Genomic DNA, 24799 nt, shown 5'->3' on the forward strand with positions numbered 1-24799 from the left:
CATTTGAATTGGCCCCTCATCTGCTTTTGATCAAGGTTCTCTTTTTGGATCAGGTGCTCTTCCAGGGAACCTAATTAGACATAAAGTTAATTGGTTCTTTTTAATCAGATATTTACAGTGTTCATACCAGAAGTAGTAATCATGAGGGTCAAGCCTTCATAGCAGCTATTCCAGATGAAGTCATGGGGGTCAAGAGGACAATAGCCGGAAAAGTCTTTGAGAGTTTCTCAGAGCATCACATCAGTTCCTCACATCTGTCTCTGGTTTGCCAAAATCAAAGCCTTCAGTACAAAACAGAAAAAATAGTAGTATAGAAATATACTTGCATCTACTCTGCTGTTGATTATGCATAGCAGTAGCAGTGGTTTTAAAATAAGATTGGATGCTTCCCCTAAATCTTTTCCTGAAAGTCATTCTTTTTTTTTTTTTTTTTTTTTTGAGACGGAGTCTCGCTCTGTCGCCCAGGCTGGAGTGCAGTGGCCGGATCTCAGCTCACTGCAAGCTCCGCCTCCCGGGTTTACGCCATTCTCCTGCCTCAGCCTCCCCAGTAGCTGGGACTACAGGCGCCCGCCACCTCGCCCGGCTAGTTTTTTGTATTTTTTAGTAGAGACGGGGTTTCATCGGGTTAGCCAGGATGGTCTCGATCTCCTGACCTTGTGATCCGCCCGTCTCGGCCTCCCAAAGTGCTGGGATTACAGGCTTGAGCCACCGCGCCCGGCCGAAAGTCATTCTTAAGGCTTTTACTCAATATAGTAAGCACTCAAAGAACAAATAAGCTGAAGTAGAATAATGTGGTTTTCTAGACACAGAGCTTGCTTTTTGTTTGCCTATCAGCATAGCTGAGAGCTTAGGAGGTTGCTTCGTCTATTATTTTAGATCAGTAATGGATAAAGGTAGAGATCCCTACCAACCTTCAGCTCTTTTCCATACCCCACCCTTCTTTTTTTACTGCCTCTGGAAGTCTATAACAGGTGTATACACAAAAAGAGATATTTTCTACCACATAGTCTTTCTATCTGGTGTCCAAGCTGTATTCTGTTAATTAGTTTGAAAGACTATACAGTGAGATGTGCAGTTTTCCCATTCCATCTTTGAAATGTTCTAACTTTTTAACCTGGTGATACTATCTTTCTTTCAGTTATGACATGCACCGATTACATCCCTCGCTCATCCAATGATTATACCTCACAGATGTATTCTGCAAAGTAAGTTGAATAATTGTTTCCAAAATGCATATGCTTTTTCTGTAGATTCATTGCAAAATTTAATATTATTTTTCCTCTAAAATAATAGATATTTAAATTATTTTTACATCTCTTATTCTATCATCATTCCGATTTTTAATTCCCTCTAAATAAAATCTATGTAGTATCCTTTTAAAAAGTAGATGGTTGCCTGCAATGGATCATTTTACACAAAAGCTTACTCTAAAATGAGTAGGCACTGAACATGCAAAATAGTGTTAGTGATTAACCATATCATTGATTGACTTCTGGTCATTCTCTCTGTCCTGTACCTTGACATACAGCATACAGATTAATAAAAACAAGACTGGATTTCTCAGTCCAATCTGTGTTCAGTTTTTTTTTTTTTTTTTTTTTTTTTCTTTTTTTGAAGACAGAGTCTCACTCTGTCATCCAGGCTGGAGTGCAGTGGCACCATCGTGGCTCACTGCAACCTCCACCTCCCGGGTTCAAGTGATTCTCCTGCCTCAGCCTCCTGAATAGCTGGAACTATCGGCATGCCACCATGCCCAGCTAATTTTTGTGTTTTTTAGTAGAGATGGGGTTTCACCATGTTGGCCAGGCTGTTTTCAAACGGCTGACCTCAGGTGATCTGCCTGCCTACCAAAGTGCTGGGATTACAGGCATGAGCCACCACGCCTGGCCTGTGTTCAGTTTCTTGATTGAGGAAAAATGTCCTCAGAGTAGAACTGGGCTTGAAGTTAGATAGGTTTGGTGGGAAAGTCACTAAGAGGTTATGTTTTGGGCCTTCATGGGGTAATATCAGCGTTAATATCAGCCAAGTTATTCATCTCCAAGGTGGGTAGGTGCAGAACAGTGTGTATACCAAGCTACCTATTGTGCATAATAAAGAGTGGACCTATGCATACAAAGACACATACAAGTGCATTTATTAAGCCAGGATATATTCTTATGTGCTTACAGCTGCTGGATACATAAAGAAACTGGTAGCAAAAGCAAGAGATACTTTATGGGGCTGTTATAAAAAGGAAACTGTCTTTCTTTTCCCTGGTTATATCCATTTTTACCTTTTGAATTTTGCATTAGTTAAAAAATAAATTAAAAAGTCAACCCAATGAGTTCTTCTAATTTTAATCTGGTATTAACACTAATGGTGTGCTTGGGCTAATCATTTTCATGCGACTTTCTTCTGTGAAATGACTGAACCTATTCTCTGAGATTATTATGAAGAAATTAGATACTAAATGTGGCAACACATTTGAGCTTTGGGCTACAAAGACTCTGCATGAAAAAGGACATTATGGTCTTTACCATATCTGGAGATTAATCCATTTAAGGTCACTAAGATGTAAATCATTCCCATGAGACTTGAGTAACAACTCTAACCTGAGCTATTTCCTGGACTCAGATCTGGCTAAGAAGAATAGACATTTTTAAATTCAGTTTTTTAGAATCTACTGAAATGTGGATATGTTGCAGGTTCCAAATTCATTTATTCATTCAGAAAGTATTTGCATACCTGCTACATTCAGAATACCTTATTAGCTATACCATCTATCTTAATTCAGACCTCTTTATTACTTATCTGAACTGTTTTTTTAACTGGATCTCCATTTCCAGTTTCTCCTCCCTTTCTAAACAATTTACAAAGCATTGTCAAAATAATCTTTATTAAAGAACAGCTCTGATCTTGTCACTCTTTGCTCAATAATTTCAGTGGCTCTCAGTTTCAGATTTGCCTTTTAGCCTAGCATTCAAGGTCTTTGCTTCCTTTCTCTCACTACTTCTCTTAATATACTTCCCTCAGTTATCTATGCTCTTTACAGGCTGAAGCCCTTGCTTTCCTTCCTCTGTTCCCTGGCAGGACTTTTTTCTTGTGCTAGAACACCCTTTCTCTCCCAATTCTGTACCTCTTATCTACTATATCACTTCTTTATGGCCTTTCTTCATTTTCCTCTTCCCCCAAAGGTGAAAAAAAAATTTCCCCTTTAAAACACCCCTGCCGCCCCCGCCATATTTTATTATGCTTACATGGTACGAATAGCATTTTCTTTTTTACGTTATATATACAGTGTAACTCACCACATGAAATAATTGGTATCTAAAAATTCAGTGCAATATCATGGATGAAATGGTTATATCTGCTAGCTACTGTAAAGTCCCAGGAGTTTCACTGCTGAAATCTCTAGCTATCGCTGATATGGTGGCACCAACTAGTGGCAGTATGCCCTGACTTAAATATCATTGAGGAGATTGAGTCCTGTCTGGAACTTCCCAGACTTTGTTAATTACCTGGGTTCTGTTTTGTAGGCTTGATTTAAGGATATTGGAACCCATCTCTACTTCCATTTTTTTGGTGTGTTTGCTTGCCTTTTCTCCACCAGCCTCACCCTCTTTTCCAGTCTTACTTTCCCTCTCAGAACTTTAGTTTGGTTCAAGGGGCAGAGTGGAGAATGAAAACCAATTGCCAATCTTGTTCTATCTAGTTTTCTATTATATTAGGATTTTATTCTAGATGTAGGCTAACGGCATGAACACGTTTAATCCATCCTTGTGTCTCACATAGGGCCATGATTGTAGCACACTAGAAATGTTTGTAGGATAATTGGAACTTGGAGGGATGTTTGAAACTTAAATTTTTCATAAAATTGTTCTTTGGGTTGATGATAGTAGAACCTGGAAAGGAGGAAAGGCTTCTACTTTCTGATCATAAGAGCCATTTTAGGTTGGGCACAGTAGCTCACCCCTGTAATCCTAGCACCTTGGGAGGCCGAGGCGGGTGGATCACTTGAGGTCAAGAGTTTGAGACCAGCCTGGCCTACAAGGATGAAACGCCATCTCTACTAAAAATACAAAAATTATCCAGACGTGGCGGTAGGTGCCTGTAATCAATCCCAGGTATTTGGGAGGCTGAGACAGAAAAATAGCTTGAACTGGGGAGGCGGAGGCTACAATTAGCCGAGATCATGCCACTGCACTCCAGCCTGGGCAACAGAGCAAGACTGTCTCAAAAATAAAAAAATTTTAAAAAGAGCCATTTTATGTGGAAGATTAGTCTCCTTGTTGCAGATTCTTTGCCGTTAGTGGTGGTAGCTATTTTACCTATTTTTCATTACTAAAGTAAATCACACAAAAGTTTTTGTTTTCTTGAAATTTTCTAGACCGTATGCACATATTCTCTCAGTTCCTGTTTCGGAAACTGCTTACCCTGGGCAGACTCAATACCAGACACTACAGCAGACTCAACCCTATGCTGTCTACCCTCAGGCAACCCAAACGTATGGACTACCTCCTTTTGGTAAGGCACTCTATTGTAAACAATTTCTAAGAATGTTGATTTTATTCCCCAGAAACTTTGATCAGCCATGCATCATTCTTTAAGAGCACTTAGTTACATATGTGGTTGGGTATGCAACTTTGCAACAGTATGTTTGATGTATGTAATAAAAAAATCGTAGTTTTTTAGTACTCATTTATCTATTTTGTGTGTTCTAAGTCCTGACCCTGAAGCTTGGAATCTTTAAGTGTTTGGTAAATTCTTTGAGGATTTGCTATTGATTTGACTTACTTTATATACAATATAATATGGTACTATCATTAGGAAAGCATAATAAATATATTTCGAGGTGGCCAATTTCTTGCTAAAACCAGGTAGTCTGAATATGTATCATAGTTTGCTCTGTGGGGTTTTTTGTTTGTTTGTTTTTGTGTGTTGTTTTTGTTTTTGTTTTTTGGCCAATCTCTCCCTCTCCTTTCTCCCCTAACCCCACCTAAAACTGATCAGATATTGTTCTGCTGAACCAAAAAGTCATTTTAGAATGCCAGAAATCCCCAATTTTCTTATAGCCTTATGTGCCTAGGGAGTTATTTTCATTGGTTTTAGGTGTCTTGGACATGAACTATAAATTAAAATGATTTATCAGACGTCCCTTTAAGGTTCTTTGGGTGCTTAATATCTGTGCTTATTTTTCTGTGTGTGTAAACGCAGTGTGCTTCATTGCTCCTTCCCTGCTTTCCTGAAATGGGTGTCAGAAAATTAAAAGAATACTGTATTATTTAAAAATATGTAATATGTAACAAAATTATATTTCTGTAGACTTTATTTAATCAAGCTATGAATTAGAAAAGTTTTCCAGACATATCACCACACAGATTCTGGATGTATTAATGTACCTGCTTCTAGTTTCCACATTCCTGTTTCTCCTGACCCGCTTGGCTACTCTTTTATGATATTGTCAGCTTTCTTACTTTTAGGCTTGTTAGAATTCTTTGGTTCCTGGTAACTGCTAGAAACAAGAATTGGGAGTTATGTTTAATAATAGTGGGGTTGATAACTTCATGTGAGATGGGAAACAAATTCTCTTGTTTCCTCATTTGTACATCCATATTTCCATGCCTGTTAGTACCAGCCAGCGTACTCAGATCTTGTATTTATGATATGATTAACCAGCCAACACTGAATGGACCTTTTGAAAGGAGACCCCTCTGTGAATATGTTTGTGTTGATTTCTTTTTGGTTATTTAAAGCTGATTTTTCAACAGTTGACTAATAATAGGCTAGCAATTATAATTATTTTCACATAGTTTTTTAAATCTTCTGTTTTGATTTGAATTATTAGCAAGCCCAAGCCGTTTACAACAGTTGATCATTCCTGCTGTTCAGTATTAAATACTACTCCTATTATATCTCTGAGCACGATTTATGGAATACCTAAGATAATTCTGTGTGCATATAGATCCTAGATATAATTAATTTTTTAAATGATCACTATATTTCCCTTAAATTATTATTATTTCGAGACAGAGTCTCGCTCTGTGCACCACCAAGCCTGCCTAATTTTTGTATTTTAGTAGAGACAGGGTTTCACCATGTTGGCCAACTGGTCTCAAACTCCTGGCCTCAAGTGATCTGCCCAGCTCGGCCTGCCAAAATGCTGGGATTACAGGCCTGAGCCACCATGCCCAGCCCACTTTGGACAGGTCACTTGAGACCAGGAGGTCGAGACTAGCCTGGCCAACATGGTGAAACCTGTCTCTATTAAAAATATTTTAAAAATTAGCCGGGCATGGTGGTGGGCACCTGTAATTCCAGCTACTCAGGAGGCTGAGGCATGAGAATCACTCGAACCTGGGAGACAGAGGTTGCAGTGAGCCGAGATGGTGCCACTGCACTCCAGCCTGGGTGACAGAGCAAGACTGTCTCAAAAAATAATAATAATAATAATGATAATAATAATAATACATTAAAAAAGAAAAAAATTCTGTAAAGTAAATAGATCTCTGTTAAAACCTTGAAGGATACATGTTTATATTGTATGTTGGTAATATTGTTAATAACAGGCTCCTTTAATAATCAGGTTTTGTTTAATATTTGAGGGCAAGGAAGACTTGTGTTTCATAATTTCTTCTATCAGTAATTCAGAGAGAGATAATCATTAGCTTAAATTTGACTTTAAGTAATGTATGAGACTTACTAGAGAGAGATTTTGGTTGGGGTAATGTGAATGATAGAGATGGCATATTCTCACAATTTACCAGAGAAATTGTAAGAGAGGTTTGTAAAACTTTTAAAAGTGACTGTATTTTGAAAAGATGTTTTCTTGTGTTTTATCTTGTGGCTTTTTTTGGTAATGTGTTAAATTAAGTAGGAGAAAACACTTGATTTCTTTCTTTCGAAATCAAGATTTTGGTAGTCGTGTCATCTTAGTGCTGCCTGTTTTCAGATTAGCTAATTTGTTTTATTTCAGATGCAAATAGGGCTTCAGAAAAATTCATTATAATAACATTACCTTATCTCTATTATTTACTATAACAAGCTGTGTACTAAGAATAAGTACTTCACACTTTATAGTATTGTCTCATTTAATCCTCAGAACAGTCCTAAGAGGTAAGTGCTATCCCTTTTTATAGGGGAGAAACTGAGAGTTAAATCATGTGCCCAAAGTTCATACAATTAGTAAACGCCTGGGATTATAATTGAACCCTGGTTTGTTTCATTCCAGAAATGCTCATAACTTTAGGTCTATATCAAAAAGATGGTCTCAGAGTTGAGTTTGAAATTTAAAAGCTTCCTCCTCTTGAAGAAAGGAGAAAAGACTAGAAGAAATCTAAGAAGACTATATGATGAATAATCTTTTAAAGAAATACTGATCATATTCTTTCCAGAGCTGTATACAAATGGGGTGGGATGGCAGAAAGGGGATTAGAAGTTTAACTTCTAGGAATCTGAAGGAGTATGTGTAAGGAAAAGGGTACTTGTTTAATGTTAGTGGGTTTCAAAAAATATGCCTTTAGGTGCCAACTGTTCTGATTTCTTTTAAAAGAACTTTAATGTGAGTTGGAGGAGTGGGTGATATGCATTAAGAGCCTTAAGGATGTTCATTTCATTTCCCTCAGTAATTTCACTTCTGGGAATGTATCCTATGGAACTAGTTAGAGATACCCAGAAAAATGTGCTGACCAACATATTCATTGAAGCATTATTTATAATGTGAAAAAATTGAAAACCTAAAAATTGAATATTAAGGTATGTGTTAAATTTTATATGACTGCTGCATAGCCATTATAAATCATATTGTTGAAAAATATTTAGGGTCTTGAGAAAACAGTATATTATTAATTGAAAAAAGCAGTATATAATAACAAAAACACAATGTTGTAATACCAATTTAGTATTTTACAAAATATGTGTATACCCAGGTATGGTAGTGCATGCCTGTAGTTCCAGCTACTTGGGAGACTGAGGTAGGAGGATCGCTTGAGCCCAGCAGTTCTGGGCTACAGTGCACTATGCTGATTGGGTATCTGCACTAAGTTCAGCACCAATGTGGTGACCTCCTGGGAGTGGGGGACCGCCAGGTTGCCTAAGGAAAGGTGAACTGGCCCAGGTTAGAAGCAGCAGGTTAAAACTCTGGTGCTGATCAGTAGTGGGATCATGGCTGTGAATAGTCACTGCACTCTGGTGTGGACAATATAGTGAGACTCTGCCTCTAAAAAAAAAAAAAAAGAAAAAATTGTGCATAAAGAATAATTGGAAGCAAAAAAAAGTGGCTGTTTTTCCTACAGATGTTTCAAAAAATATATACATATACTTTGTTTATAATCAGGAAAAGTACTTACATTAAATTACTTACTATTTATAATAGCTTATCCAAATGAGCTGCTGAATCAGCAAGCCAAAATGTCCTTTCATGTGCTTTTTCTAGCATTGGTGTATACTTTAGTTCCTCACCAGACTAATCTCTAAAGATCACTATATGCGTTACTATAAATTGAACTGATGAGATTAGTTTGGATAGTGAGTAATCAATAGTGAAGTACTTGTGCTGAGAAACTTGGGTAGAGTTTGTGATAAGACCCCACTCTGGGGGCAGCAGGAAAGCACTCAGAGACAGACTTGCTTTCCCATTGTTAACCTGACAGTTTGTCTACAGCAGGCTTTTGATACTTAAAAGTACTTAAGAAAGTTGGTAGTTGTTGGCATAGAGCAGTGGACTGGGAGTCAGGTAATTAGGGTTTGGTTTTCTTGTTTGCTATGAGCAGTAGTGCCGTGGAGTCAGACTACTGGGTCGTCATGCTGCCTGTTATCTGGAATTCTGGGAGGGGTGCGTTTAGAGGAAGATGATTTGCATGTCTGAAGAGCCAGGTCTACAGTGATGCTGGAGGCACTGTCCATATTGTCTTTTATTCCTCATAAAATAATTATATGTTAAACATCTACTTTGTGTTTCTGGCCAAAGATATTCACAACTAGCTATCTCCTACTTATTTTGGACATTTGTGTTCTAATTTTTGATCTTATAAGAGGGACACTGTCAAAACATTCTCAGTTGATACTATTGTTAATAATAAGGTATTATTTTCATATAGTATAAAAATATGTTTATAAATCTAACCCCTTAGGGTCAAAACCTATTTGGAAAAAGAAATCACAGTGATGACAATAAATCTGAAAAGTTATTGTGACATTGAAATAGCAATTTGTTTACCAAAAAGTGTGATATACAACCAGCAGGAATCATATCACTGATACTCACATTTTACATCATAAATGTTTAAAAAATGATATTCCCAAATATTTTTATTGTTGAAAATCAAACATAGCAAGAATCTTAATTAAATTTAAATGACATAGGACATATTTAAATCATCATGAATTATGATAGGGCAAATGCTTCTAATTCATGCTACCGGTGTCAGTATTCCTCAGTCTCTTAAAATAAGTTATTTCATGTGATTAATAGATGAGAAAAAAATATTACATTTTCTTTTTATGCATTAAGAGTTTGGGGCAAAGCCGGGTGCAGTGACTCATGCCTATAATCCCAGCACTTTGGGAGGTCAAGTCAGGAGGATCATTTAAGGCCAGGAGTTTGAAACCAGCCTAGGCAATATGACAAAACCTCGTCTCTGCAAAAATACAAGAAGTAGCCAGGCGTTGTGTGCCTGTGGTCCCAGCTATTCGGGGGTTTGAGGCAGGAGGATCCCTTGATCCCAGGAGGTTGAGGCTGCAATGACCTGTGATTGCACCACTGTCCTACAGCCTGGGCAATAGAGCAAGACCCTGTCTCAAAAAACTTAAAAAGTGATTATCATATCCCACTATTGTTTAAGACTTTCACATTTCTCTTTACTATTCCTAAATGTACTTATCAATAAATTGGACAAATCTGAGTTGCTGCACTGAAGTATCTCAGTGCCCTGGTGAAGCAGAGGTTCTCATTCTCAAAGTATTATATTTTTGATTGCATATATCTGTTCATTGGCTATAAATTCATTCACTCCTAGTTTATCAGAGTAGGAGCAAATAAATGATATGAGTTAATGTTGAGTTTGAAGTCATGGCTAACCTTATGTCATACATGGAATGTGTTTGGTTGATGAACCTTCTTAGACCTAATTATCAGCTTCAACTACACTAACCCAGTAACCATAGCTATTCAGAACACAGTGAACAACCAGGCATTAAGATTTTTTGGGCCTGGCGTGGTGGCTCACGCCTGTAATCCCAACACTTTGGGAGGCCGAGGTGGGTGGATTACCTGAGGTCAGGAGTTCGAGACCAGCCTGACCAACATAGTGAAACCCCATCTTTACTAAAAATACAAAATTAGCTGGGCATGGTGGTGCATACCTGTAATCCCAGATACTAGGGAGGCTGAGGCAGGAGAGTTGCTTGAACCCAGGAGGAGGAGATTGCAGTAAGCTGAGATCATCATGCCACTGCAGTCTAGCCTGGGCAAAAAAAGCAAAACTCCCTCTCAAAAAAAAAAAAAAGTTTTTTTTTTTTTTTAAAGTAGGCTTTTGTGTAGCCAAAATTATCACCAAAACCATGCACTTAAGAGTGTTTCGCTCATAAAGAATATCTTTGGGCTCTCATGCAGATGCAAAGTTTTGTTTATGGTTGCCTAGTTTATTGCAAATGAAAAGGCAGATATAGCCAAGGAAGTCAAGAAGCGACAGACCACTGAGGAAAAACAGTGAAATTAGAACCTAAAAATCAGAACTATAATTAAGTTCTATTTAATACTAAACAATTGTCTTTACACATCACAATAGCCTCTGCGGTATCTCTGTAATATATATAGCACAGCACAGTTTTTATTTTTGAAACAGTAACTGAGAAAATCTAAAGGTATGTGTGCTATTTCCTCCCTGCTAAGAAAGAAGGAAAGGATATAAATATATTTTAGAAAGATTGTCACTCAGGAACATTATGATAAAAAGAAAGTAAAAATGAACAGCTGTGATATTTGTCAGTATGAGATAGACTTATATGTTCTGACTTGGAAAGATGAATCTTGAGGTATTATGTGGAAAAGCAAATTATGTATACTGTGTATAAAACAGTCGTTGGCTGGCAGTGGCTCACACCTATAATCCCAACACTTTAAAAAGCCAAGATGGAGGATTGCTTGAGGCCAGGAGTTCAAGACTGGCCTGGGCAATGTGGCGAGCCCCACCTCTAAAAAAATTAGCCAAGTAAGGTGGCACACGCCCATAGTCTCAGCTACTCCTGTGGCTGAGGCAAGAGGATTGTTTGAGCCTAGGTGACAGAGGAAGACCCTGTCTCTTAACAGCAACAACAACAAAAAACCACAATCCCATTTTTGTTAAAAAAGATGATTAGTGAATACATAGAAGAAATCTGGACTGAGTGTAGTGGCTCATGCCTATCCCAGCACTAAAGGAGGCTGGGGCAAAAGGATCGTGTGAGGCCTGGAGTTCAAGACCAGCCTGGGCAACAGAGCAAAACCCTATCTTATTTAAAAAAAAAAAAAGGAAGAAGAAATCATCTGGGTGACTCTTCTACAAACTGTTAATAGTGGTTAAGTCTGGATGATGGGATTATATATGACTGTATTTTTTTCTAAATTATGTATTTCTGTAATGCTTTTAATTTACAAAATAAGCAGGTATGTCTTTCCTAATCAGAAGAAACAAAAGTAACAAAATAACCAGCTTAAGAAGGCAGAGAAGTGTTTAATATATTTTAGAAAAATTTGGTCCTTGTTTAATGGGTAAGTGGATTTTAAACTTATATGGAATGTCTCCTACCTTGACAGTTTGGATAAATTATTTATCACTGTACCTGGACATCAGGCAGTCTTCATAACAGATACTCCAGTTGGGTGTCAATAACTCTTTTTTCTGAATCCTGGTCAGTTTCCCCCAATCATTGAAATGAAATGAATTTATATACATATTGGGATTTGTGGCAAGCTTTTTGTTTCTTTGCCCTTATCCCTTAATTCTTTGAAAGTGTTATTTGCTTGTGGTGTATTACAAGTGGGAGATTCAATAATTTTCTCTTACAAGCAAATTTATTTTTAAGATTTAGATTTTAAACCTACTGGCTGATATTTGAAAGCATAACCATGCTCCTCAGTCCCAGTGTATTGTTTGTAATTGGTCCAATTTATCTGATTCAGGTGCATTGTGGCCAGGTATGAAACCTGAAAGTGGTTTAATTCAGACTCCATCTCCAAGTCAACACAGTGTTCTTACCTGCACTACAGGGTTAACCACAAGCCAGCCAAGCCCAGCACATTATTCTTATCCCATTCAAGGTAAATAGGCATGGTTGTGTGTGTGTTTTAAAATTATTATTATTGTTTCTTGCTTTTAACCTACCTGTATCTCCAAACAAGCAAATTGGATAATATAGGAGTTCTGTCTTCTAAAATAGAAAGGGGGTGATACTTGGATTTGTGCATGCTTTTTGTGTTAGGCAAGCCACAGCTTAGGAGTGTGCTTTATAAGTAGTTTAGCCTTTGAATGTGAGCTGCTTGATAGAATTGAAGCCTTCCCTTTTGCATGTTGGTGTCCAGAAAACCCCTTGATTTTGTTCTAGTCTATTTTCATTGACATTTTGTCCTATAAATGAGCAGAAGACTCCATGGGTTGGAATTTTGCTGACCTGTATGAATTGTCATGGTGGTATGTGAGGTGTGTGCTGCTTTTCTGCTGTGTCTTTGTCACACTTATACCCCGTTTACTACTTGATGAGAGCATTTCTCTTGCTCAAGAAGTTCATTCTTATTTCTCTTTCAGGATAAAAAGCATAGTATTAAAGCTTAAGCTCTAAACATCTTTACCTTCCAAGTTCTTCCTGTAACAGAGTTAGAATTATGACAGGACTATTAGGAAAGAAGACAAAAAACTCAAAAGGCACTATGGAATTAATTGTCTATTCTTCCAAATCCAGTGCAGGCAATTTATCATTGCTCCAGACTGGGACTAGTATCCTTGTACCTGGCTTCTCATCTGCCTCTTTTCTCATGATGTTTCCTAGCCTTTAAATTTTATTTCTTATAAAATGGATAGTAGAGGGATTAGTATAGGACCTCAAAAACCTATCTGAGGTACTCTTAATGTATAAGCTTTGGTGATAAAAAAAGTTTTAATGTAGATTAATTAGATTTTGATTTTCAGTTTTAACTGTTTTCAGAAATATTTGAAAACTACTTCTCCTTGGTCCAGTGGAAACAGAACTGGTCTCTATGTTCTGAGACTTTCCTCTGAGCTACCTTTACCTCCTGTTGTTTACCAAGTCTCCTCTTTTCTTCACTTGTTTCCTCCTCTTTTTTTTTTTTTCTCCCCTCGTCCTCTCCCTCTTCTTTCTTTCTAAGATGGGAACAAACCAGGAGGGAGAAACTGGAGAGAATGACTTTGCCTGTCTTCTCCACCACTCCCTTTCATTTTTATAGAGTATTTCTCTGTGGTTTTTTGTTTTGTTTTGTGACAGAGTCTCACTCAGTTGCCCAGCTGGAATGCAGTGGAGCGATCATGGCTCAAGGCAGCCTTCACCTCCCGGGCTAAAGTGATCCTCTCACCTCAGCCTCTCCAGTAGCTGGGATTGCAGGTGCGCACCACCACACCCAGCTATTTTTTTCTACTTTTTTTTTTTTTTTAGAGGTGGGATCTCACTATGTTGCCCAGGCTGGTCTTGAACTCCTGGGCTCAAGCAATCCTCCTACCCCAGCTTCCCAAAGTGTTGAGATTATAGATATGAGCCACCACACTTGGCCTCGTATTTCTCTATGTTGATAGGCCTTTTGGGTTCAACCACAGGTAAGTCTAGTTGCCAAGTCTCTTCTAAACAGGTGTATCTCTGATAACTTACACCTAGGTTGTCAAAGACGACCAAGGGTTCTCTTAATGCTCTACCAAAATGTAAAACCACCATTCCTCTGTAGTTATGTCTAGAATTTGAGGAACGTGGTAGCTATGCTTATTTCTCCCTCGTAAAACAAGAGGAATCACCTCTTTGGGGTCTGTTAGGACCCACTGCTTTAAAACAGTCATGAGGCCAGGCGCGATGGCTCATGCCTGTAACCCCAGCACTTTGGGAGGCTGAGGCGGGCGGATCACCTGAGGTCAGGAGTTGGAGACCAGCCTGACCAACATGGAGAAACCCCATCTGTACTAAAAATACAAAATTAGCCGGGTGTGGTGGCGCATGCCTGTAATCCTAGCTACTCAGGAGGCCCAGGTAGGAGAATCACTTGAACCCATGAGGCGGAGGTTGCAGTGAGCCGAGATCGCACCATTGTACTCCAGCCTGAGCAACAAGAGTGAGACTCTGTCTCGAAAAAATAAATAGAAATTTTAAAAATTGAGAGTCGTGAAAATATCCCTTAAACTTCACTAACCACTGTTCTTATTTGTTATCTATTAGAACATTTTTTCCTTTGGATTGGCTAACCTGATTTCCTTCATTTTGCTATTAATGACAATTGCAGGTATTTATGAAGTGCTTACTATACTCTTGACGTTTTTCTAAGCCGTGGATAGATGTTGCTCATGTAATCCTCACAACAACACAAACCTCATTTTACAGAGGGGGAACCTGAGGCACAGAAAAGCTAAGTAGCTTATCCATAGTCCCAAAATTAGCAAGTAATTAAGAAGGCAGGACATTAGCTGGGCATTCTGACCCCAGAGCATGAGTACAATATTTATGCTTTTCAGTATTGAGGTAATGGTATCAATATCAACTCTCCCATAATTGAGAACCTATACTAACAAATATCTAAATTGACTTATCCTCCGTTTTTCTGGTTAATCTATTGGGCCATTTTCTGGTTAATTAGCACAGGGTAGAAATTAAGGCAGAAGTTAACCATTAAGTTATCAATTTTTACCATTTATTCTGATGAAAAAATTGTTAGAAAAACAGTTAGCTGAAATGAAACATGTGTATTATTGGTATTAAATTACTTAAGTTCACCACTATCAGTATTACTCTCCTTGCTCCTACTTTTCCCTTCCCTTTTAGCATGGATAATGAATGTTAGCTATCCAGGGCTGTTTCTTTCCCCCTGCATAACTACCCAATTTTTTTAAGTTTACACCCCAAGCATTCTTCAATTGACAACAGCCCATCCTTCCTGGGGGAGTTAGGGAAATTATCTCAAAAACCTAATCTGCTTCTGGCTTAATTAACTCTAATCAGAACCTTTTCTTTAGTTTGTACTTTAGTGGTGCCATAATGAGAAGAGACTGCCTTTGTTTGCTCATAAAAATGTTTTGAATGAGTAGATCTGACTTCTGTAGTATCATCCTTTTCCTAGAGTATCTGTTGACTATGTGGCCTTATCTTTGGTCATTTTCTTCAGCTGAGATGTTTTAATTGGTTAAATAATATTCAAGTGGCAAAATTAATTTCAGAAATTTCCAAATTATTTTTAATTATATATATATTTTGAGATTGAGTCTTGCTCTTTTGCCCATGCTGGAGTGCAGTGGCGTGATCTCGGCTCACTACAACCTCTGCCTCCTGGGTTCAAGGAATTCTTGTGCCTCAGCCTTCCAAGTAGCTGGGATTATAGGCACCCACTACCACGCCCAGCTAATTTTTGTATTTTTAGTAGAGACAGGGTTTCATCATGTCGACCAGTCTGGTCTCGAACTCCTGACCTCAAGTATCTGCCTACTTCAGCCTCCCAAAGTGCTGGGATTACAGGCATGAGCCACTGCGCCCTGACTAATTCAATCTTTTTTTTTTTTTTTTTTTTGAGACGGAGTCTCACTCTCACCCAGGCTGGAGTGCAGTGGCGCCATCTCAGCTCACTGCAAGCTCTGCCTCCTGGGTTCACGCCATTCTCCTGCCTCAGCCTCCTGAGTAGCTGGGACCACAGGCGCCCACCACCACGCCCAGCTAATTTTTTGTAATTTTAGTAGAGATGGGGTTTCACCGTGTTAGCCAGGATGGTCTCGATCTCCTGACTTCATGATCTGCCCACCTCGGCCTCCCAAAGTGCTGGGATTACAGGTGTGAGCCACTGCGCCTGGCCCTAATTCAATCTTTTAATGAATGTCTTTGTACTCTAGTATCATTGGTAACACACAATAATCTATCTTTGACCAGGAGATTTAAAAAAAATTTTTTATTAATAGGTTTTATTTATTTATTTATTTATTTTTGAGACAGAGTCTTGCTCTGTCACCCAGGCTGGAGTGCAGTGGAGCAATCTCAGCTTACTGCAACCTCCACCTCCCGAGTTTAAGCGCATCTTCTGCCTCAGCCTCCTGAGTAGCTGGGATTACAGGCACATGCCACCATGCCCGACTAATTTTTGTATATTTAGTAGAGACGGGGTTTCACCATGTTGGCCAGGCTGGTCTCAAATTCCTGACCTCAAGTGATCCGCCCGCCTCGGCTTCCCAAACTGCTGGGATTACAGGTTTGAGCCACCGTGGCTGGCCTAGACTTTATTTTGTATTAATAATTTTAGGTTTACAGAAAAATTGAGCAGATAGTACAGAGAGTTCCCATATATCCCTCCTCCTGCACAGTTTCCCGTTATTAACATCTTATGTTAGTATATTAAACTTGTTATAATTAATGAACCAGTATTAGTATATTATTATTAAGTAAGTCCGTTGTTTATTTGGATTTCCTGTGTTTTTATATGATGTCCTTGTTCTGTTCCAGGATCCCATCCAGGATATTACATTACATTTAGTTATTATGTCTCCTTAGGCTCTTCTAGACTTTGTAGTTTCTCAGACTTTTCCTTGCTTTTAATGACCTTGACAGTTTTGAGGAGTCCAGGTATATTTTAAGATGACCCACTCTTAGAATTTGTCTGATTTTTTTCTCATGATTATGATGGGGTTATGGATTTTAAGGAGGAAGGTCCCAAAGGTAAGGTGCCATACTATCATCATCATTTATGACTCTTGATATTGACCTTGATTACCTGGTTGAAGTAGTGTTTGTCAGTTTTCTCCATAAAGTTATTCTTTCCTCCCTTTCTGTACTGTATTCTTTAGATAGAAGTCACTATGTGCAGCCCACAGTTAAGGAATCATGCTGCCCCTTCTTTAGGGTAGAATATCTACATAATGTATTTGGAATTCTTCTGCCCAGATTTGTCTCTTCTCCCCAATTTGTTAATTTTTTCAGTCATTTGTTTATGGACTCATAGATATTTAATTTATACTTTGGGTTATAATCCAATACTACTTTATTTATTTTGTTCCAGTTTGGCCGCTGGGAGCTCGTTCAGTTGGCTCCTATGCCTTTTGACATACTCCCATTTTTAGTTTTTGGTTGGTTTTGGTTTTTTTTTCCCCCCAGCACTTCCTTACTTCCTGGCACTACAAGATGCTCCAGGCTCATCTTGTATATTACCTATTCAAGCCCTATTAACAACCTTTTTTTTTTTAAGGAGTCCTGGTTCCTTTTATTGGAAAGAATGGTATTCAAAACCAAGATCTGGGCTTCCAGCCTGGGCAACATGGCAAAACCCCATCTCTACAAAAAATATAAAAATTAGCCAAGTGTGGTGGTACATGCCTGTAGTCCCAGCTACTTGGGAGGCTGAGGTGGGAGGATTGCCTGAGCCTTAGGAGGTCGAGGCCACAGTGAGCTGTGATTGCGCCACTGAACTCCAGCCTGGGTAACAGAGTGAGACCCTGTCTCAAAAAAAGATCTGAGCTTGAGGGATGCTAATTGCTACTGGGGTGTCAGTGACATTTATTTTAGGCTCTCTCAGCTGACAGAGCAAAGAAATATATGTGGATATACTAACCTATGTAAATACACATATCTATAACTATTTCTGTATGTTGTAATCTGTATCTGTGTTAAGTTAAACATGAGTTCTTACTGATTTCTTGAGCTCTGATCCATTATTACATAGATAATTCTATACCCGATCCCTTGTTGATCTGTAAATCTCCACTCCAGCAATAAGAATCTTTTAGGGGCCGGGCGCGGTGGCTCAAGCCTGTAATCCCAGCACTTTGGGAGGCCGAGACGGGCAGATCATGAGGTCAGGAGATCGAGACCATCCTGGCTAACACGGCGAAACCCCGTCTCTACTAAAAAAAAAACAAAAAACTAGCCGGGCGAGGTGGTGGGCGCCTGTAGTCCCAGCTACTCCGGAGGCTGAGGTAGGAGAATGGCGTAAACCCGGGAGGCGGAGCTTGCAGTGAGCTGAGATCCGGCCACTGCACTCCAGCCTGGGCAACAGAGCGAGACTCCGTCTCAAAAAAAAAAAAAAAAAAGAATCTTTTAGCCCGGGCGCGGTGGCTCACGCCTGTAATCCCAGCACTTTGGGAGGCCGAGGCGGGTGGATCACAAGGTCAGGAGATCGAGACCATCCTGGCTAACACGGTGAAACCCTGTCTCTACTGAAAATACAAAAAATTAGCCGGGCATGGTGGCGGGCGCTTGTAGTCCCAGCTACTCGGGAGGCTGAGGCAGAAGAATGGCATGAACCCGGGAGGCAGAGCTTGCAGTGAGCCGAGATCGCACCACTGCAGTCCAGCCTGGGCGACAGAGCCAGACTTCGTCTCAAAAAATAATAATAATCTTTTATTAGAAGATTTTTATTGTTTTGATTTACTAAGCTCCTTGTGGGGAGCAGTGCTTGCAAATAGAAGGCACTCAATAAATATTTGATAAAGGATTAAGTGAAAGAATGACCCACTTAGGCCATCAGTTTTAACCAAAATGTGTACAGCTTCTACTGGATCAGGAATTGTCATTTATATTAGTCACATACTGAGAGTAAGTTTTAGGAACCCACCTGTCAACCTTTAGCAGAAAATAATGATTTTAGGCTGGGCGTGGTGGCTCATGCCTATAATCTCAGCACTTTGGGAGGCTGAGGTGGGCGAATCACTTGAGGTCAGGAGTTTGAGACCAGCCTGGCCAACATGGTGAAACCCCATTTCTACTAAAAATACAAAAATTATCTGGGAGTAGTGGCAGGCACCTGTAATCCCAGCTACTCGGGGAGGCTGAGGCATGAGGATTGCCTGAACCCAGGAGGCAGAGGTTGCAGTGAGCTGAGATCATACAACTGCACTCCAGCCGGGGTGACAGAGTAAGAGTGCGTCTAAAAAAAAGAGAGAGAGAAGAATGATTTTGCCCTTCATGCTTAGTGCACACAAGATTGATGTATATGAATCCCACAAATATTTATTGACCATCACCTGCTGTATGCCAGGTGCTTTACTAGATGCTGGAGATCATAAGACAGCAGGATTCTGCCTTGTTGGAGCTTACAGACTAGTGGGGTGGGAGGAGAAAACAAGCAAGTAAATACATAACAGATTTTGAACAGTGCTCTGAAAAAAAATTTGCTGTGATTAAGAGAACAGAAAAGGTCTTGGTTTTAATAGAGAGGTCAAAGAGACCCTCTTTGAGGGAGTGAGTCATACTGAGGAGCCATCATGCTAGGAGGGCAAGGGGGGTGGAGAGAACAGTCTAGGCAGAGAGAACAATATTGCAAAAGTCCTCAAATGATAAAGAGCTTGTCTGGTTTTAAGTAACTCAAAGAAAACCAGTATGAGCAAAAGAGGTAGAGTGACATGATCTAAAATTAGAGAGGTGGGTAAAAACTAAATCTTGCACAAACTTTTATGTGCCATTAATGCTTGAATTAACCTTTTAACTTTGTAGCACTGTCACTTAGTGCAGCTGTGCCACTTACCATTCTGTAACCGTGGTATTCTGTTCAAAGCTGTATCTGTATATTGTCTATATTAAGTGGACATTTAATGGGGCCTGGTTCTCAAAAGTGTTGTCTTTCAAGTTTTTGCAGCTCCATTGTCAAAACAGGAGTGACGGCTGTCCAAAAACAGTTGACCATGCCATTAGCATTTGGAGACCTAGCAGCCTTTAAATATATAGTAATAGGAGCCACCACTTGAGTTTTACTTGATTATCTAAATTTGTTGTTTTTGTTGCATAGTTCATTGTTGCTGCTTTTGTTTTTAAACCTGCAATTATTATTTTTGCAAACACACACACACACACACACACACACACACACACACACACACACACACACACACACACACACACAGACATGATCTATATTTTTTAAAAAGTGCCTGGCTTTTTAGTCATAGCTGTATATGGTGTAGGGCAGGCAGTGGTTGTGTACATTTTTAGGTGAGTTTGTCTTGGGTTCTATGGTGGTTATAAGGGCCTAAAAAAATTACTTAATTATTGACTAACTTCCCTCACTAGAATTTAAACTCCTTGAGGGCCAGGACTTTGTCTTACTATTTTATCCTTAAGTGGCTGAAATGGTTTCTAGGCACATAGTTGACCCTGATATACTTAATGGGTTTGCTGAATGAATGAGTGGCACATGTTAGAAATAGTTTGGCTTAGTTGGAGAAAAAAAGTGTTATTAAGCCCTGTGAACTTTCTGGGTCAGCAGACCAAGATCCTCTATAATAGAAACCAACTATTGCTCAGAGAAATTTGTGATTTTAGTAAAGTACTTGTTAAAAACTCAGAGTTCTATCAAGCCAATCAAGCCATTAAACTTTCTAGCAGGAATGAGAGTCCATGGCCAGTTGTTTTTAAGGTCTACCATTTTACCTCCAGTACAATTCATTAAGTGGTTTGAAAATTGTTGAATTTCTAAAACCACCTTGTCAATCAGAGTACATTTTTCCCCATTTATACAGAGATCAGATATGACTGAGTTGTACCTCCCACCATTATTAAGTTATGGAGAAGTGGCCGGGCATGGTGGCTCATGCCTGTAATCCCAGTACTTTGGGAGGCTGAGTCCGGTGGATCACCTGAGGTCAGCAGTTCAAGACCAGCCTGACCAACATGGTGAAACCTATCTCTACTAAAAAAAATACAAAATTAGCCGGGCTTGGTGGCACATGCCTGTAATCCCAGCTACTTGGTAAACTGAGGCAGGAGAATTCTTGAACCCGGGAGGCAGAGGTCGCAGTGAGCCAAGATTGCACCATTGCACTCCAGCCTGGGCAACAAGAGTGATACTTGTCTCGAAAAAAAAAAGAAGTTATGGAGAGAGTAGGACAGAATTAAAGATCAATAGGTGAAAAAGAGGATTGTATGCTAGGACCAGGGCCAGAAGAAAACTGAACTAAAAATGGACTTGCTGGGGAAGATAAACTTAAAATATTAAGTCGATTCTTTATTTTATTTCCCACCTTAAATCACCTATGTTCAGTCTGTTTTATTGCCGGCCTGCCTAGGATATGTACCAATAACAGCATCTGGAAACTATTCAAAATTATTTTCCCACAAGAATGATTAAAACCATTTACAGAGACAGTTACCCTGTGTATTGTCATGTTTTGGCGCTTCCTCTTAGAAAAAAAAGGATGGGTTAAGCCACAGTAGAAAAGAAGGTGAATAGTGGTTGAAAGAAAATACCATCTGTAAAGTTAAAAAACCTATTTCATTTAGTTGTTATGTTTAAGAAAGTAAGCCCTTAAGAGTCCTTTAGTTCCCCTGAAGCAAAGAGTACTGTAGAAAATAAAGTTACTCTGGGTAGTTAGGAAATTTGTTTTTGTTTTTGTTTTTTAAATTTTTTTAAATTTATTTTTTGAGATGGAATCTCACTCTGTCACCCAGGCTGGAGTGCAGTGGCGTGATCTCAGCTCACTGCAACCTCTGCCTCCCGAGTTCAAGTGATTCTCCTGCCTCAGCCTCTTGCATAGTTGGGATTACAGGCACGCACCATCACACCTGGCTAATTTTTGTATTTTTAGTAGAGATGGGGTTTTACCATGTTGGCCAGGCTGGTCTCAAACTCCTGACCTCAGGTGATCCGCCCACTTCAGCCTCCCAAAGTGCTGGGATTACAGGTGTGAGCCACCGCACACCTAGCTGTAGTTAGGAAATTTGAACCCTAGCTTTGCTGCTGACCCTGAGGAAGAAGCACTGGATGAAGAATTGGGAGATCCAAGTTGTCATTTTGGTTATCTTCCATTAGTTTTGCTGTTGTGGACAAGTTACTTTAACTCTTCTTTGTCCTACGTTCTTCATCTTAAAGCTGAGGTTGCAGCAATAGCTATAACTGAACTTACTCTCTTCTAGATTGTCTTCTAAGCAGAGTACCCTTAGGGAAAGGGATGAAAATTATCTCATTTTGACCAGAGAGCACTGAAGTTTCTGCTCCATTTGTTCTCCTGCCCTGTTCTCAATGGAAGTTTTCTTACTAATTTCCCTCTGGGGGCTTTGTTGTTAATGGGACAGGTAGTCAGTTAGGTCTGCCTGTAGGAACCATGTCTAAGTGTGTTTATGATAAGTGAGGAGGACAAGGAGTTTGAGAACAGTACTGATAATGTCAGTTACATTGTTCACCTGAGAAAAGTCACTGTGGTTAATGCTGGTCATTGAGATTTTGATTAAAACCCTAGTAGAGTGAACCTATGATAGAAGCTTAAAACTTAACCCAAATTACTTGTCTTTTATTTTTATAGTTTTATATGAATGGGAATCAGCATTTTCTTTCTTTCTTTTTTTTAATTTTTTTTTGAGACAGAGTCTTGCTGTGTCACCCAGGCTGGAGTGCAGTGGTGTGATTTTGGCTCATTGCAACCTCCACTTCCTGGGTTCAAGTGATTCTTGTGTCTCATCCTCCTGAGTAACTGGGATTACAGGCCCATGCCCACCATACACAGCTAATTTTTATATTTTTAGTAGAGATGGGGTTTCACCATGTTGGCAAGGCTGGTCTCGAACTCCTGGCCTCAAATGATCCGCCTACCTCGGCCTCCCAAAGTGCAGGGATTATAGGCATGAGCCACTGCATCTGGCCTCAAATTACTTGTCTTAAGACAGCCCAAGTAGCATGTAAGGTACATTTTTACCTGACCAGAGTAATATTTAATATTTTCTGAGTTTTTCCAGGCTCATTGCTAAAGTCTCTAAATGCCACATCATTGTGTTTATTGATCCACATTAGTAATCTATTATTTGAATAGAACTCAAGAAACAATTCTAAATGCTTTGGAATTTGGAGGACCAGCTCTGTTTCTCCAGTAATTATGTTGTATTAGGAAAGGCATAACTTGGGGCAAGTGACAGGAAACAATATCACAGTGTAAGATTTACCAGAGCTCTACTGCTTTACAGTAGATCACATTGCAGGTGAGTCATTTTTCAGCCTCTGGAGAAGATGGACTGGAGGAACTGGATTTAGCTGTGATTTCATTGATATTATTAGTATGAGTTGTGAATTGTATATTTATCCTTTTAGGCCTTTAGTAAGAAGAATTGAAGACTCAAGTTGAAACAGAAAGATGTTTGAAGTGTTTTGTTTTTAACCAAGTATAAATGTAGCTACCCCATGCAAAAAAGCAAAATGAGTGTTTGCTTCCTTTGCCAGTGTTATCTCCTTATAAATCTGTTTACTTAAAACACATCTATTTTCAGTTTCTTCTGACCTTTTACATAATATCTTTAATATCTTTTAACCCCATCAATCCTCTAGCTTCAAGCACAAATGCCAGCCTGATATCTACTTCTTCTACAATTGCCAATATTCCAGCAGCAGCAGTAGCCAGCATCTCAAACCAGGTATGATGCTACTTTTGTTCATCCTGTTTGATAGAGTTCATCTAGCTTACTCTTTCTTCTTTCCATGGTCAGTTTGCCTATCTAAGAGAAAACCAGGAAGAGTATGGGCTGTGGAGACTTTTTTATGGATACCTTCAGAACTCAGAGCCAGGATGGTATCTTAGGCTACTGTCTAGTTTTTGTTGTTCCTCTGCTGAGTCTCTCTAGAATATGGTTATGTCTGTTCCTTGTAAGTGTCTTCACTTCCTACTCTGCCTCTACTAGAATGTAAGCTGCATGAAAGTAGGGATTTATTTTTCTATTTTGTTCATTTACATATTCCCAGAGTATAGAAAAATGCCTGCCGCTTACATCAAAGGCACTTGATAAATATATATGGAATGAACAACTCATTATTAATTTTTTGTGGTCTATTCTTGATCACCATTACATTAACTATGCTTAGGAGATCACTGGTAACACCTTCAGTGTTCTAGAGTTTTTTATTTTTGTTTTGATTTGCTGTTTTCTCTACAGCAATTATCATCACCACTGTCTCCTTGGATCTTTTCCTGGCTACAGTTAACATTACTATTCTGGTTCTTATTTTAGTATTATACTGTTTTTGCTTTTTTTTTTTTTTTTTTTTTTTTTTTTGAGATGGAGTCTCACTCACTCTGTCGCCCAGGCTGGAGTACAGTGGTGCGATCTTGGCTCACTGCAACCTCCACCTCTCAGGTTCACGTGATTCTCCTGCCTCAGCTTCCTAAGTAGCTGGGACTATAGTCATGTGCCATCATGCCCAGCTAATTTTTGTGTTTTTAGTAGAGATGAGGTTTCACATGTTGGCCAGGCTGGTTTCAAACTCCTGACTTAGAGAGATCTGCCTGCCTCAGCCTCCCAAAGTGCTGGGATTATAGGCGTGAGCCACTGCGCCCAGCCCTGTTTTTTCTTTTAGTCCACAAATATTTATTGAGTTCCCACCTGTGTACCTGGTATTTTTCTAAGGACTATCTCTTTCCCTCTCGTAGCTCTTCTTTTTGACCCTGTCTTTGAACGTGGACAGTCTCTATTTAGTTTTTCCACGTGTTAATTACTTCATTCACAGGAATGTTTAACCACGTAATGTCCATTTACTGTTGCCGAAGATTCTAATCCTCCCTCATGATATTTACAGGCTTCCAACTGATTGACATTTTTTTCTTTAATGTCTTGCTGTTTCCCTAAATTCAACGTATCTAAAATCAGACTTTTATTGCAGCCCTTTTTATGTCTCTTTGTCTTCCAGAAGTAA

General features: G+C 39.2%; 1 protein-coding gene across 19 annotated transcripts in view; it reads left to right on the forward strand.

The window, feature by feature from the left end:
* The window catches only part of EYA3 (EYA transcriptional coactivator and phosphatase 3), a 119038-nt gene that overhangs the window by 48513 nt on the left and 45726 nt on the right, over positions 1–24799 (forward strand). For 14 of the 19 annotated variants that reach the window (XR_012423672.1, XR_012423671.1, XR_012423673.1 and 11 more), the window contains 4 exons: positions 1139–1205; positions 4367–4503; positions 12137–12274; positions 23441–23526. Coding sequence is in view for 15 of the 19 variants with exons in the window: in XM_074015114.1 (XP_073871215.1) it covers positions 1139–1205; positions 4367–4503; positions 12137–12274; positions 23441–23526 (428 nt within the window). In the remaining 4 variants the exon portion in view is untranslated. The remainder of the gene's footprint in view (positions 1–1138; positions 1206–4366; positions 4504–12136; positions 12275–23440; positions 23527–24799) is intronic. The other 5 variants (XR_012423674.1, XM_065526585.1, XM_074015146.1 and 2 more) reach the window with 1 other exon arrangement.

This window comes from Macaca fascicularis, chromosome 1, assembly GCF_037993035.2.
Source record: "Macaca fascicularis isolate 582-1 chromosome 1, T2T-MFA8v1.1".
NCBI classification, from domain to species: Eukaryota; Metazoa; Chordata; class Mammalia; order Primates; family Cercopithecidae; genus Macaca; species Macaca fascicularis.